At 46.9% G+C, this 14,530-nt stretch overlaps 1 protein-coding gene and 1 long non-coding RNA gene across 17 annotated transcripts in view; one reads left to right on the top strand and one right to left on the bottom strand.

Annotated features, from left to right (window-relative positions):
- Nucleotides 1-14,530, bottom strand: part of HYDIN (HYDIN axonemal central pair apparatus protein) — a 430,150-nt gene that overhangs the window by 89,641 nt on the left and 325,979 nt on the right. For 15 of the 16 annotated variants that reach the window (XR_006702763.1, XR_006702764.1, XM_045443449.1 and 12 more), the window contains 4 exons: nt 10,972-11,183; nt 6,197-6,334; nt 4,273-4,456; nt 2,622-2,763 (listed from right to left, as the gene is read on the bottom strand). Coding sequence is in view for 13 of the 16 variants with exons in the window: in XM_045443449.1 (XP_045299405.1) it covers nt 2,622-2,763; nt 4,273-4,456; nt 6,197-6,334; nt 10,972-11,183 (676 nt within the window). In the remaining 3 variants the exon portion in view is untranslated. Of the gene's footprint in view, nt 1-2,607; nt 2,764-4,272; nt 4,457-6,196; nt 6,335-10,971; nt 11,184-14,530 lie in introns of all 16 variants that reach the window. The other variant, XR_006702765.1, reaches the window with a different exon arrangement.
- Nucleotides 5-5,718, top strand: LOC123579426. The gene is made up of 2 exons (XR_006702766.1): nt 5-120; nt 5,137-5,718. It is a non-coding gene; the product is annotated as an uncharacterized LOC123579426 (long non-coding RNA).

Raw genomic sequence — 14,530 nt, 5'->3', positions numbered from 1 at the left:
CATCAAACCAAGCAGAGAAAACAGAGTTTAGAGCCTCTCCTGTCCGCTCCCCCTAACTGGGAGTGTCCAGTGGAGGGACATGGGCAGAGCCTTCTTGGGCATACGAAGAATGAAATGCAGGTAAAGAAATGTGGTAAATAATGTGGGTAGATAGGAAGGAAGGAAGGAAGGAAGGAAGGAAGGAAGGAAGGAAGGAAGGAAGGAAGGAGGGAAGGAAGAAAGACAGGGAGGGAGGGAAGAAGGGAAGAAAGGAAAGAAAGAAAGTAGGGTCTCTGAAAAGTCATTCAGCAAAACTGATCACCTCAAACTCAACTAAGAAGAACTCTCAATCTGTATATCAATCTTCTTTCATAGAAGAGCAAGGCAAGGGCTGAAAATAGCTTGATGTTAGCAGTTTTCAAAAAGTAAGTTGCAAAGATTGTTCTGATATCAGTTCAGATGTGGCTCAGCTTCCTATACTTGTTACATCTAATGTTCAGACAACATTAGAACAGAAACAGTGTTTTATTTATTTATTTTTTAACGTTTATTCACTTTTGAGAGACAGAGAGACAGAGTGTGAGTGGGGGAGGGGCAGAGAGAGAGGGAGACACGGGACCCGAAGCAGGCTCTAGGCTCTGAGCTGTCAGCACAGAGCCTGAAGCAGTGATTGAACTCATGAGCCATGAGATTATGACTCGAGTCGAAGTCTGATGCTTAACTGACTGAGCCACTCAGGTGTCTCAAGAAATGGTGTTTTAAATAGCAGTCCCTGGGGCACCTGGGTGGCTCAGTCGGTTAAGCGGCCGACTTCGGCTCAGGTCATGATCTCACGGTCCGTGGGTTCGAGCCCCGCGTCGGGCTCTGTGCTGACAGCTCAGAGCCTGGAGCCTGTTTCAGATTCTGTCTCCCTCTCTCTGACCCTCCCCCGTTCATGCTCTGTCTCTCTCTGTCTCAAAAATAAACAAATGTTAAAAAAAAATTTACAAATAAATAAAAAATAAATAAATTGCAGTCCCTAATGGCTAGCTTGGAGCCATGGTGGTGGATCTGAAAGCCACATTCCTTTCTTTTCTCTATCCCTTCCTGCTATGGATTCAGCTGGGCCTGCCCTGTTGCCAGTGGCAGAAGGGGCACCAAGGCTGGGACACCAAATATAAACAAGAGTGGAGGGGACAGCATTTCTGAAAGTACAAAACCCATCTGTTTTCATTTCTAGGAATCCCTGGTTGCTCCTGGTTGCTGTGATTCTCTATCATCCACTGTAGCCAACTCATCATTACTAGATGTGTGTGTGTGTGTGTGTGTGTGTGTGTGTCTCACACAAACAAGTCATTGCTGAGCTTTGAGGATCGGATTTATATTTTCCAAGTCCACTATGAAATAAATTCCTGAAAGCAATGACCTGGATGAGAAAGAAAAGAGATTCCTTTGGAATCCCAAAGCTAGTATTTTTATACCTCTGGAGGACTGGGTTTGTTTGTTTGTTTGTTTATTTACTTATTTATTTATTTATTTATTTAAATGTTTATTTTTGAGAGAGAGCGAGAAAGGGGGGAGGGGCAGAGAGAGAGACGGGGAGAGAGGATCCGAATCTGGCTTTGTGCTGACAGCACAGAACCTGATGCAAGGCTCAAACTCATGAACTGTGAGATCATGACCTGGGTTGAAGTCAGATGTTTAACTGAGACCCAGCCACCAGGCAGCACCCCGTGGGCATTTTTACAAGGGACCATGCAGATGAAGAAATGAGGGCATACTATGGGGGCAGAGAGGGCATAAAAGCTCTTTTGGGGTCAGTTGGAGGAGTCTGGAGGTGGAAGGAGACTATGTCCCTCTACAGTAGGGCAAGTATCTTGGCTTTGCCAATGTGTGGAATTCTATGGAGGGTAAGCAATATACCCTCCTCTCCCAGCACGTTTGAAGGTCTGAGGGCAGAAAGGACATATATTCTACTGCTATCTGAGATAGCTTGAGTCTCCTGGGGCCCATGTGTTGTGGAGGGGATTCAGTCTTTCCTGTGTGGTTCCCAGTGAGGGGAACAGAAAGTGGCTGAGAGACTGCCCAGGGTCTCTGGTGAACTGTCCAGGCCGAGGATCAAGTGGGAGAGGCGGTCAGAACTCAGGGCACAGATAACATTACAAAAGGCCAAGATGATGGCTGGGGAAGGAGAAATGACTGAGTTCTGGGGAGCGACCATTAAGCTTATGTCAAGAGAGTGGCCCCTCAGTCACCAGCTGTGGACACCTGAGCACAGAGGCTGATGAGCCACACCTAGGGGGCAGTTGTCAGGAGAAGCTTGTGGGAGCCCTGGGAGAACAGAGGGGCCAGAAGTCCCCTGCCATTATATCATACAACCTTCCCTCTAGTGTCAGATGTCCTCCAGAGAGAAGGACGGGGAGCACAATGAAAGAAACCCTGAAAGGCTGCAGCAACCAGTCCCCTTGATGGTCAAGGTGTTTTCCTGCTCTTAGCAGGTCATCTTCCTGTCTCCCTTGGTCTCACTGCTCCCCCGGAAGGTGACCCTCCTGTGTCTCCCTTGGTCATGCTGCTCCCCCGGAAGGTGATCCCAGTCTCCAGGATGGGCTGTGTGTTACTCCTGGGGGGAACCACTTCTAGCCTGACTACCCCTTGATTCTGACCTCTTCTTCCTTTCCCGGAGGGCCTGCCGAACCTCTCGATTGAACATGATTTTCTCCTCCTCTGTCATGGCATCATATTCTTCCTCATCCATATTTTGGAGACGCTCCTTCTCTTTCTGAAGTGCCTCCCTGCGTTTGCTCTCTGTGGAGGGAACAGAGAGAGGAAAGTGAGGGAAAGTGACTCACTCACCAGCCTTGGCTGCAGGGCCCTCATACGTATCTGAAGATCCTTCTCTGACACTTACCAAGGGCTAGGAACAGATAAGAATCAGGCTTCTTCCTCCACAGGCTGCCACGGGGATCATATAGGCAACCCTCTAAAGCATCTAGGCCTGTGACTGGCAAATTCATAAGTGTTCAATAAAAATTAGATTTGAATATAATAATATTGTTACTGGAAGCTGCCTTGGGACTTTTTTCAAATGCAGAAGATTTCAGGGAGAGGAGCCCATAATGCAATGGTGAAAAACCTCAATCCACAAGTAAATGAAAAAATGAAAAGAGATACTTTATTTCAAGTTGATGGTAACGGGGACATAAGCTTTCTGGAAAAGCAGGAAGTCGGAGGCTGGAACACTGCCAGGGATTTTCTTCCTAATTTTTCTCTGGATGAGAATGTAAGGAAGCAGTCTTTAAGTTCTGTTTAAGAACTAAGAGAGCTCAAGTTTGTAATTATTTCCTTAATGAAAAAGCACTATGATTTGCTTGGATTTTTCCAGAAGAGAGGCAAGGCCAAGTAAGGAAGGGCAGTGATGTCACCGAGCTGAGGCCAGAGCAGGAGTCTGCCTCCCGAGGAAAGTGTCACCTCCTCCCTTGGGGACCAAAATTTGCTAGGTCTGCTTATGACTAAATTGGGAACTCAAGCTAACATTACTCTGAATGTGTGTGTGTGTGTGTGTGTGTGTGTGTGTGTGTGTGTGTGTTTAATTTTCAATCACTGAAATTTTTTTCAAGCTACTGTTGTAATGACAGGAAAAAGCAAGGTTTCAGAGTTATAAAGACCTTACTAATTTTCTGTGTGATCTTACACTGTTGATGTCTCTGAGCCTCCTTTTCCTTGTCTGTAAAAGGGGGATAATGATCCCCAGAGGGTTACTGTAAGGATTAAATAACCCACAGTGCCATTTAGAGACATTTCAAGTGTACAGAATGTTGGCTGCAGTGCATGGGACACAGGAGGCTAAGATGCAGAAGCTGTTTTGTCAAGTTTATGAGCACTTCCAGTGTTTGCAGGAAATGTACAGTCCCCTTAAACAAAACCAACAAGCTAATCAGTCACCTGAGTCAGGATGGGACTTGTGATGTGTCCCCCATGGGTTGGTTGTGATTACAGGGAAGATGAGAAGGGATGCAGTGTGATATTAGGGGGAAGGGAAACATGTCTGTTACAAGAAGAGCTGGCTGGGTCCATTCTCTGTCCTGTAGTCTCCCGACAGGTCAGCCGCACCTCAGTTCCCTCAGGTGCAAAGTAGAAATAAGAACTTCTGGTCACCTTACAGGGCAGAGGTGAGCACCGATGACATGGCAGATGTAATAGTTTCATCTGCACAATGGCTCAACGTGGTGGAGAAGCATTTCAAAAAGTGTAAGTCTCTGTTGAAAGGGCTGTTAGGGCTTGGGAAGGGCGGCCCAGAAGAGTACGGGGCCTTACCTTCTTGCTCCTTTTTGGCTTTCTCTTGGGCCTTCATGACTGTGTAATCCTGGGCCATGTTGATTACGTAGATGTGCTCCCGGTTGCCGATGGCCTTCAGCAGGCAGAGGAGAGCCATAACCGGGTTCCGAGCAAAGAGGGTCTCAACGCTGTCAAACACCACTCCGCGGAAGCAGTCACTCAGCTGAAACCAGAGCGAGAAAAGACAGTAACTAAGGCCACAGTTACCGGGTTCTCTATGGAGAAAGTTGCTTGTTCTTTCGTGGGTGGTTTTACTGGGGGCTGCAATGGTCTCTGCTGACCTACTGGGCCCCCATGTAAATGCCGTTAAACCACCCTTCCACCTGCTACATTCAACATGCTGTTATAAAATTTGAGAGAAAAATAATATTTTATCAGTCATGCAAGAGCTTTATCATACGTATTTATAGAATAAAAGATTTCTCCTATCTCTACAGAAATAAGGAACGCAAACTAAACGTGAAAGTGAGGGTTTGGGCAGGTCCATGAGGAACAGGCAGAGAGGAGGGAAAGGCAAGGTATCCCCCCTCACAGAGTAACAGCAAGGGCACCAGTAGCAGCTAGGCCATTCAGATCTTTCAGTGGCGTTACTGCCTTGACGTGTAACGATCTTGGTAATACTAACCACTGAGGAGCAGCCTCTGTTGTACATCAGTGTTACTCAAAGGGTGGTACACAGGCTGGCCACCCTTGGCCAGGAGCTGATCACTACCAGTGTTTGATGAGACCAGAATCTTGTGCCAGAATGTAAATCAACGACATCACGAAAAACACTATTTATTTCAGCTGCTGTTTTTTTGTTTTGTTTTGTTTTGTTTTGTTTTGTTTTGTTTTGTTTTGTAGCAAGACTGTCGATGAAGGAAGCCACGCAAACTCCATGTTTCATCAAAGACCAGTACTTCGAGTAGCACTGCTCTGCTGGCTTACTTTGGGCTTTACCAGTGATTTAACCTGGGTACACGAAACACCAGCACACTTATCAGCTCACCTTGCTCGGGTCAGCTGAGAGTGACAGCACTGTGAACACAGTAGCCATCAAACCTTAACCTGAGTAATTTCCTGTGATGACATCTCCTCTTCTGGGAGCCTCAGGTCGCATTATGTTCTATTGAAATGTGCAACTAATATCGTGGCCTACTTTGAAAAAGCCAAAGCCAACGGACAACTCCAGGACCTGGTGAGCCGTTTAGCTCTCTGCAAACCATAAGCAGCAAACAGGCTTAGGGGTGTCCTCCCAAATCCTGCTGATCTTGTTTTCTTTTCTTTAACTGTACAACACTTATGAAAACAATTTTTTTTAACTGGAAACGGTTATTGTGTTTTTTGACTTGAAAAGCAATGCGTCATTGTAAAATAATTCAGAAATGTATGAACAGAACTAAAAATCCATTATCCTGCTATCCAAAGATAACCACAGTTAATACACTTTCAGAGTTTTTACTGTTTGTATGACATACGTTTAGACATATTTTATAGAAATGCAATTGTGCTGTACATACTATTTCATAACCTGCTTTTCTCACTTAATACATTGAAAACAGATTTTTACAGCAATTAATATGGTTCCAAATTCTAACTTTCCATGGCTCCATGTTATGATTTTTAATATACCACTGTAGGGCTGTATCATGAATCTGATTTTTTTTTTTTTAATATGTAACATGCTCAGTGGTCCTTTAAGGAGAGTGACTTCAGGCAGCAGACTGCGCCAGGGCCAGTTGCCTAACAAGAGCTGTCAAAAGGACAAGAGCAAATGACTGTTGGGGGTGAAGAAGCCCACCTTTCCTCTCCAAGACCCCTGGGTTCTGAGCCGCCATGGGTGGGCCGTGGATCGGAATCTCAGGTCCCAGGTCAGGGATGGAGTGTGAGCCGTGCAGCTCTGGGCAGGTGGGCACGGACGTACCTGTATGCGATCAGCCAGGATCTGGGTGAATAGGTCCTCAGGGAGCACACAGCTCACGAGCCCGGTCTCACCTCCGATACTGGGGCTGACACTGAGCCGGCGCTGTGCGGGCCCCGAAGGGAGAGGGCTGGAGGAAATCTGTCGAGCGGGAGAAGGATCAGGAGTTAGAATCCAGCTTGGTGTCCCAGCAGCTCTCATACTTACAAGCCATATGACCTCGTGGAAATCGTATAATCTCTCTGGGCCTCATTTCCTCATCTGTAAAATGGAGATTGCTTTGTAAAATGAAAGGTTTTCCTTAAAGAATTGCCTAAGCTTCAAGTGGGAACACTGTGAAAGGTGCTTTGTATATGTACACATTTGTTCATTCATTCAACAAATATTGGGCACCTATTAGGTACAAGGGGTCTCTCTAGCACTAGGGATACAACAACAAACAACGCTGGCAATGTTGCTGCCTGTGTGGTCCTTATTTCAAATAGAGGAGACAGAAAAGGACAAATATTCACTGATTTGGTGAATATCCAAATCAGTCACATAGTCTGAGATAGTGACAAGTGCTAGGGAGAAAAGAATGAGGTAAGGACATAGAGAACAGTGACAGGGTTGGACAACAATATGAAAGAGTGAGACAAGATCCTGAGAAAAGAGTCTTTCTGTGAGCGAACAGCAAGCTCCTTGCACACGAGTGTGCTTGATGGGCTCTGGGGAGCACGTGGGAGCCCAGTGTAACTGTACTGAGTGAGCAATGAGGAAGAGGGTCGGGCTTAATTCAAGTCTAAGGCATAGTCAGGGCTTGCAGACCCCAGTAAGGAATTTGGATTTTATTCCAAGTGTTATGGGAAGTTGTTGGCATGTTTTAGGCAGACAGTGATCTGAGCTTTATTTCTGAAAGGCCACTGTGCCTGCTGCATGAAGTGAAAAGAGCAGAGGCGGGAAGACTAGTTAGACATCTCCATGGTCAAGGCAGGAGATGAGGGTGGCAGGGACAAGGATGCCATGGTGGAAGTGGTGAGAAATAGCTGATACTTTCTCTAACATTCCATCCCACTAGGACTCGGGATAGGATGTGAAAGAAAGAGGGGCACCAAGAATGATCCCTTGGGTTTTAGTCTGAGCATATGGGAAAATGGCAAAGTCATTAATTAAGAAAGAAAAAAAAAACTGAAGGAAGAACAATTTTTTGCCTTGTTCTGTTTTGGGTGAGGGGCAAGAGTCACTTTTCAGACACATACATTTTGAGATGTGTTTAAACCATTCAACAGAGATAATGAATGTGAGTTTGCATGTGTGAACCTCAGCTGGGCAAGACATTGGGGTTGGAGACAGAAATGTGAGGGGCACACGCATCCTGAAAATATTTAAGTACTTAATAAACTGGATGAGATCACCTATAGAGAAAAGGTAGATAACGAAAAGAAAAGAGCAGATGACTCAGTCCTAGCCTATTCCAAAAGCCTATGGATCTGGAGGATGTGGAGAAGCTGCAGGAGTAGGGGGAGCCCCGAATGAGGCAAAGGGGAAGGAGAAGAGCCTGGTGGTGTGCTGGCCAGAAGCACGTCCAGGAAGAGGACTTATCAGCTGCTGTGAGGTCATGTGAGGTGGACGACAGAACACAGGCCACTGGATCTGGCAAGATGAATGCCAGCGACCTTGAGAAAAGTGATCCGTGGGGTGGTAAGGACAAAGGCCTCACTGGAATAGGTGAAAGAGAGAATGGGGGTTGAGGATGAGGAGGGAGGCATGCAGCCATTCTTGGGGGGAACAGCCCTGAAGAGGAGTTGAGGGACAAGGTAAGAGCTGGAGGGGGATCTGTGATGTCGGGACAGTGTTTTTAAAGATGGGAGGTAATAAAGCATGCATAGATGCTGATGAGAAGGATCTATAGGGCAAAAAACAAACGGGAGGGAAAGGGGATGACTGCAGGAATTCAGCTCTTGAGTGAGAAGGGGTGGGGTCCAGTGCACGTGTGCAGGGCCTAGGATGAGAGCAGGGGCAGTGACTCTGTGGCAGGGAGGGTGCAGCCTGGCTCGTTGGTCTGGTGGTGGGAGAATATGGTGATTGTCTTCTCATGGTTGCTGCTCCCTCCATGGGTCAGAAGAGAGATCATCAGCTGGGAATGAGGAAGAGGAAACGGTCTTAGGGGTTTGGAGAGTGACGACCACAATAAAATAGTTATCTTGAAGAGATGGATGGCAAATTTACTAGGGCAGACCAAAGGTCCGCTTGAGATTTGTGGTCTTAATTTTTAAATAAAGACCGCTCAGGAGAGATGAAGATTGTCTCCAGCTGTGTTCAGCTGCTCTGCATGGAGGTGGTGGAGAATCGGCTGAAGTTTTGCTTGGAGAGTATGATGAAGGGCAAGGGGGCAAGGGAATGCCTAAAGTGACAGACACAGATAACAAACCGAGTAAGATGGGGAGTGAAGGGGGTGGTAGGCAGTGAAGATGTGGACTGGAGTTTTGGATGGGACTAGTTACTTCTCATAGAAGTAATCTGGAAGGTTAGAAGATGGTAGTCAGGATGTAGGATGTGTGGTCTAGAGGTCTTGGAATTTATGGGTAATGATGAACAAGTTCTTGAACATGACCATGGCAGTGAGGAGCTGAGGTGGGCATGGGACTGAGAAATGAGAGTGTTGTATTAAATGTCATTCAAAAGATAAGAATTTCCAGGGAGTGCTCTCCCAGAACACAGTGATGTATAAACAAATGACCTTATATTACAGTCATATCTTTATTATGTGACATATTATACATTGCTTTCCACTTGCAACATAAATAAACTTTAAGTCATTGGAGAGTTCATGCTTTAGGAGAGCTTTAGAAAACTGAAAAGCCATTTGTGGGTGGAGCATGCCAACAGAGTGACTGTTGTCCAAAGCATGAGTCCTGTCACAGTGGAGCAGTGTGAGCAGCCATGTGGGCAGGGGTGATCTTGAACAGGTTCTGAGTTCCCTATTTATTGCAAGGGGATTGGGATCAGATTTAGTGTTTTCTGCTGCCTTTGATATATTCTAAAAAGCCTTGCTTCACTGTCCAGATGGATGGAACCCAATCAAAGAAAATGATTCCCTGTTAAATACAAATGACACCCTGTTTAATACAAATATGAGTTTTAGTTCATCCATGAATACCATATTTGGTCTTGAGAAAGAGGGTTAAATGATGCTGCAAAAGAAACTGAGTCGACGATTCCAATTTTCAAGATGTTAGAAGAAGGAGGGACTGAAACAAAGATGAGAGGCATTATTTGGCAAAAATTCAGCCCCCCAGAGTGTCCCATCCAACCTGCATACCTCCTCTCGTGAGAAGACCTTGGCTTCCATTCCATCCACCTGCGCCATCCAACATGTGGGTCCTCTCCTGCAAGGGCCTTCACCTCCACTCTGTTTTCTTCAACAGCCTTCTCTGAAGCGCCCACCTCTCCCACTCTCCCTACTGCACCCTTGGATGGTAACAAGACCCACAGACTCTTCCTCGAATCCTGTTTCATTCTGCTGCCCTCCTCTTAATTCCTTCTCTCCATATACTGCACTTCCCATATACTACTCTCAACTCCCTTGCCCCTTGTTCTGAGCACACTCGTGCCCTTGCAATGATGACTTCTCTCTCTACCTCTGAATGACTGCTTAGGGAAATCTTGAAACAGCGAAGTTATGCCTTCCTGTCTTGGCTGGAGAATCAGCATTCTCAACTGTCTTTTCTTTTGTCCACCACCCATTTCTGGTTCTATTCCTCCCGGTGGACACATCAGTGCTTCTCCACTCTCCTCAAGCATGCTGTGCACCACTAACCTCCTCAATGCTTCCTGCAAAGACTTTGCATCCTGCGCACATCTTAGAGCCACTCAGCAAAGACCTTCTCCGACCTCCGCTCTCCACCTGCCTTCCCCACACGCAGCTGTATCTGTTTTCACCTTTACTGACTCCAGAAGGAGCTGGCCCCCATCCCTTTTGACTGTGCTTAGTCCTTTCCTCCCTGTCTCCTCCAGGAATCTCATTCCCTCTTGGGTGGATTGTCACCTTACACTCCTCCAGGAGCTCTTCTCCTTATAGACCTGCTTGTGCCTCCACCTCCTTTCAGAGAAACAACTCTCTTAACCCTAAATTTGCTCCTCTAACAACTAGTCTCTTTTCTTGTTCCTTGAAACATCTTGGAAGCCTACACTCACTTGACTCCACTTTCCCCCCGACAACTCATCACCTACCTCTCCACGGTGCCATCCACTGTCTGGCCACAGCACCTGCTATTCTGCCAAGATTGTTCTCAAAGTCCCTTGGCTGAGGCACAAACCTTCTGACTGCTTTATGACCTTCCATGACTCCTGTGCAGCCCTCCCACAATTCATATGAACGGTTTCATCCTTAGCATTCCTTTAGTATTAGACTGAGCCATATGAAATTGCTGTTCCAATGGTTGAATGTTGGCAATTTCATGCGGTTCAAGCCAATTCCTTTTACAAAGCTCTTTTGTCACCAATCTCATTTTATTGCAAATATTTGAATGTGTGGTTATCTCCTTCATCAGACTCTTAGGGCAGCTTAAGTGCAGCGATTTTGCTTTATCTTTATTTTGTTAGCATTCAACCCAGTGCCTATAACATTAAAGTCACTTGCTGAACGCCTGCCAGATGACCTCTCCTTGCAGGACCTGCACCATGAACCTGGTGAGGGCCCCCACAGCAATGGCATGATCTGACATGGCTGAGGGGTTCTGAGGAGAAAGGGCAGGAGGAGGGATCCCACCCCTCTTCTGGGGCGCCCTGGTTTGTACCTGTGGCGTTTCAGACGCATGCTGGTGGTGCTGCTTCTGAGACCCAGAGCCATGGCTCTCCGCCTTGCTTTTGGCAATCATCACACTCCCACGCATGGTCTTCGCCGATTTCATTTCAGGGGACAGGGTAGATTCTGAGGTAAACTTGCCCAGGGTCTCACTGCTCAGATGTGTCTGTCCCACAGCAGTTTGGCCTGAACCAGCCTCCTGGGCTACACAGAGAGAGTGGGTTTATATTAAAAGTCACCTCAGGATGATCAGGAAATAATAGTGGGGATGGCACAAATCCTAGTGGGGTTGGTGTGATTCTCTTGAGGAGCACTCAGCCATCTCCATCTGCAGCTGGCTGGGAGGGGCTGGAAGAAGAGGCTACACACGCCGAGGCTGGATGAGGACAGGCGAGTGGAGAGGCTGGACTGGAGTCCAGGGCTCTTCGCTGCCCATCTGCCCAGTGGGTCCCATGTTAGTCTGCCCCACTTCCTCTTCCAGCCCCGAGGGCAAGCATTTCTGAAACTGCTGGTCCACTGTAGCCCTGCCTTGGAAAGCTGACACCTCAGATGGGGTAATGCGGTTGTGCGCTAGGCAGCCTCCACGTTTTCCAGCTCAGGAAGACTTGCTAAGATTCCTTATTCCTTGTTGGCCATTTCAGCAAATAAGCCCTCAGAACTCCCTTGAGAGCTGTCACTATCCTTTGTCCCTCTGTCCCTCCCCTGAGAGCTGGTTATAGGTACAAGGACACCGTACTGCACCTGGGGGTGGCAGGGGTCAAAGGGCATGAGGCCACCAGTGGAACAGCTGTACCAACATTCTGTTGGTTGGTCCCTTGTTCATCCAGGTCCTGTTACCCCTGGTGCCTCCAGGCTCTACCTGATTGTGATGCCTCCAGCCTCTTGCCACCTGTGCCCACTCACTTCGCCATGAGTCCTATGCCTCCACGGCCGCTCCCGCCTCCACTGATGGCTGTAGGGTCTCTTCTGTGCTGTCCCCATGTCTGTCAGCCTCCCCTGCCAGCGGCGTCATCCTGCCATATCTTACAAAGCCAGCTCTTCCTGATATAATACTAATAAGGGTTTTCATTTCATCTCTCATTTCTTTCAAGACATCATCATTTCACCTCCTTTTTTCCTCACTGCCCAGCTTCTAAAACAGTAGCGTGGACCACATCTGTCCAATAGACGTATAATGTGTATGCAATTTAGATTTTCTAGTAGCCACATCAGAAAAGTACAAATCGATTTCCATGGTATGTTTAACCCAATCTACCCCAATGTGATTATATCAACAAATTTCTACCTTGTTATTTTACAGTCTTTTTCCCCTACTACATCTTCAACTCCCATGTGCCACCCCCTACCCCCTGCCTGAACCACCACCCCCAAGCAGCACATTTCAATTTGGACACCCATGTTTCAGGTGGCCGGTGGGTACTGCATGGGACAGGGACACACAGGGTTCAATATACCACTTCTGCTTCAGGACAGCCTGTGGACCCGGCAGTGAACAGCAAGTGTAGGTTTGGGTTTAACCCCTCCATTGAAAGGGCTTTCTCCAAAGCGCCCAATGACCTCTGAACTGTGAACCACAGTGGCCCTCTCTCAGGGCTCATTCTATCTGTACTTCCAGCAATCTATGACTACATTCATTCATTGATTTGACACATTTTTGGAAGTATTTACTCTGTGTCTACTCTGTGCCAGGTACCAACCCAGGGGCTGGGAATGCATCAGTGAAGAGAACGAACACACATCCCTGCTCCCAGCTAACATTCTAGTGGGGTAGGGAGACAGTAGCATAAGGAACTCAAGTAAATGGTATATGAACCAGTGATAAGGCCTATGAGACAGACAAGGCCAAGGTGCCCAGACCCAACCAGGGCACTGGAGAGGTGTGCAAACCCTTCTTGCCCCTCCCGCCTGCAGCTCTGTTTCCTTGACTTCTCTGCATCCTGCTCTCTTGACTGCCCACCTCTCTGACACTCACTCTGCCTTCTCGGCCTCCCTGGCTTCTCCTCTACTCACACTCCTCTTAAAATATAAGTGTTCCCCAATGTCCTGCCCTGCCCTTTCCATCCCTCTCATTTCTGGAACTTTCTGGGCTGATTTTCTTTATTCCAGCAGGTGCACCTCTTACTTTCTTGAGGAAGACTCCCCCCGTTATATCTTTAGCTTGACATGACCTCCTCAGGTAGGAAGACCAAATCCACAGTTTCTTATGGGACACCAATACAGTTCCTAAGACCTCTGTGAAATGTAGTTTAATTGACAGAAAAGGAAACAAAATCTAAGAGAACCAGAATTATGATGTAGCTTGGGGTTCCCACTGGCGGTAGCTGAAATACGCCATCCCAAAATACGACTATTAGAGTTCAGGATATGCCACCTCAAAATACGCTGCTTGCTTTGGAACTGTGGGCACTTGAAAAACAGCAAATGTGGGGAGAAGACTTCTCTGACCTTCTCTTATCTGTCTAAAGACAAGTGTCCAAAGGGAACTCAACTGTCACAAATCCCCACCCTGGGAGTTCCATCCAGCAGAGTGGACTGACTCATCACAGGAGAGGAGACACGCTTGTCATTAACTACCGTACCCTCGTCCATTGTTCTGTGGGTCCATTCATCTTCCCTAAGACTCATTTGCTCTCCCCTAAGAGGACTACCTCCCTCCTCTTCTCTCCCTGTGAAGATGGTATTTAGTTCAGAATTCTAAGTCACCTCATTTCCTCCTGAGTATCTTCCATGTACACAGGAAGGACACATGTTAATAAACGTATTTTTTTTCCTTGTTAATCTTTTATTATAGCAGTCTCTGCCAAGAACTCAGGATAGAGAGAAAATTATTTTTCCTCTCTTTCACTACTCAAAAGCTACTTTTCTGACCTTTTCAGCAAAGAATCTTCTATTTCCCTAAGCATTCTGTGCAGAGGTATGGAAGGGGCATGTCTAAAAGCCCCAGCCACTTTTATCAATCAACCAGCAGGCATGGTGCACTATTAGAAATGATGTTATGCTGTTATGAATGAATATTTATTAAAAATCGTTCCTCTCAGAGCAGTCACTCTACTTCAATGTATTTTCCCAATTGAGCAGCCATCTCCTGCCCTGTCGGTCCATAGACAACCTGATGGAGCCAGAATTCTCTACCTCTGGTAGGCAGGCCACACCAGGCCTCACTACTATGGTGTTCAAAACCTTAATTAATTTACTTCTCCAACAAACTTTCTCCTTTTCCCACATTTCCTATCTTGGTAAATGACATCACTCTCTTCTGGTTTCCATGACTGGAAATTCTAGGTGACCATCTGGAATGCCTCCCCATCTTTCAATTTCCTGCCATGCAGGTGCTAGGGGGTCGGCTGGCCCAAACCTGTTCACTGTCGGCATCTCCAGTGCTTCCTTTACAAGACATTACAAGAGCTGCTTTCCTAGTGTGGCTTTCTGACCATTTCTCCCAGAGGGTGATAACCGCCCGACTCCTCTGTTCCTTCAAAATAAAACCCAAATTCCTAATCTCGGCATCAAGGTCAACCAAGATGGGCCTGAGCCTGCCTTCCCACCTCTAA

The sequence above is a fragment of the Leopardus geoffroyi genome, chromosome E2 (genome assembly GCF_018350155.1).
Source record: "Leopardus geoffroyi isolate Oge1 chromosome E2, O.geoffroyi_Oge1_pat1.0, whole genome shotgun sequence".
Classification (NCBI taxonomy): Eukaryota; Metazoa; Chordata; class Mammalia; order Carnivora; family Felidae; genus Leopardus; species Leopardus geoffroyi.
This window is presented reverse-complemented; position numbering and strand designations above follow the sequence as displayed.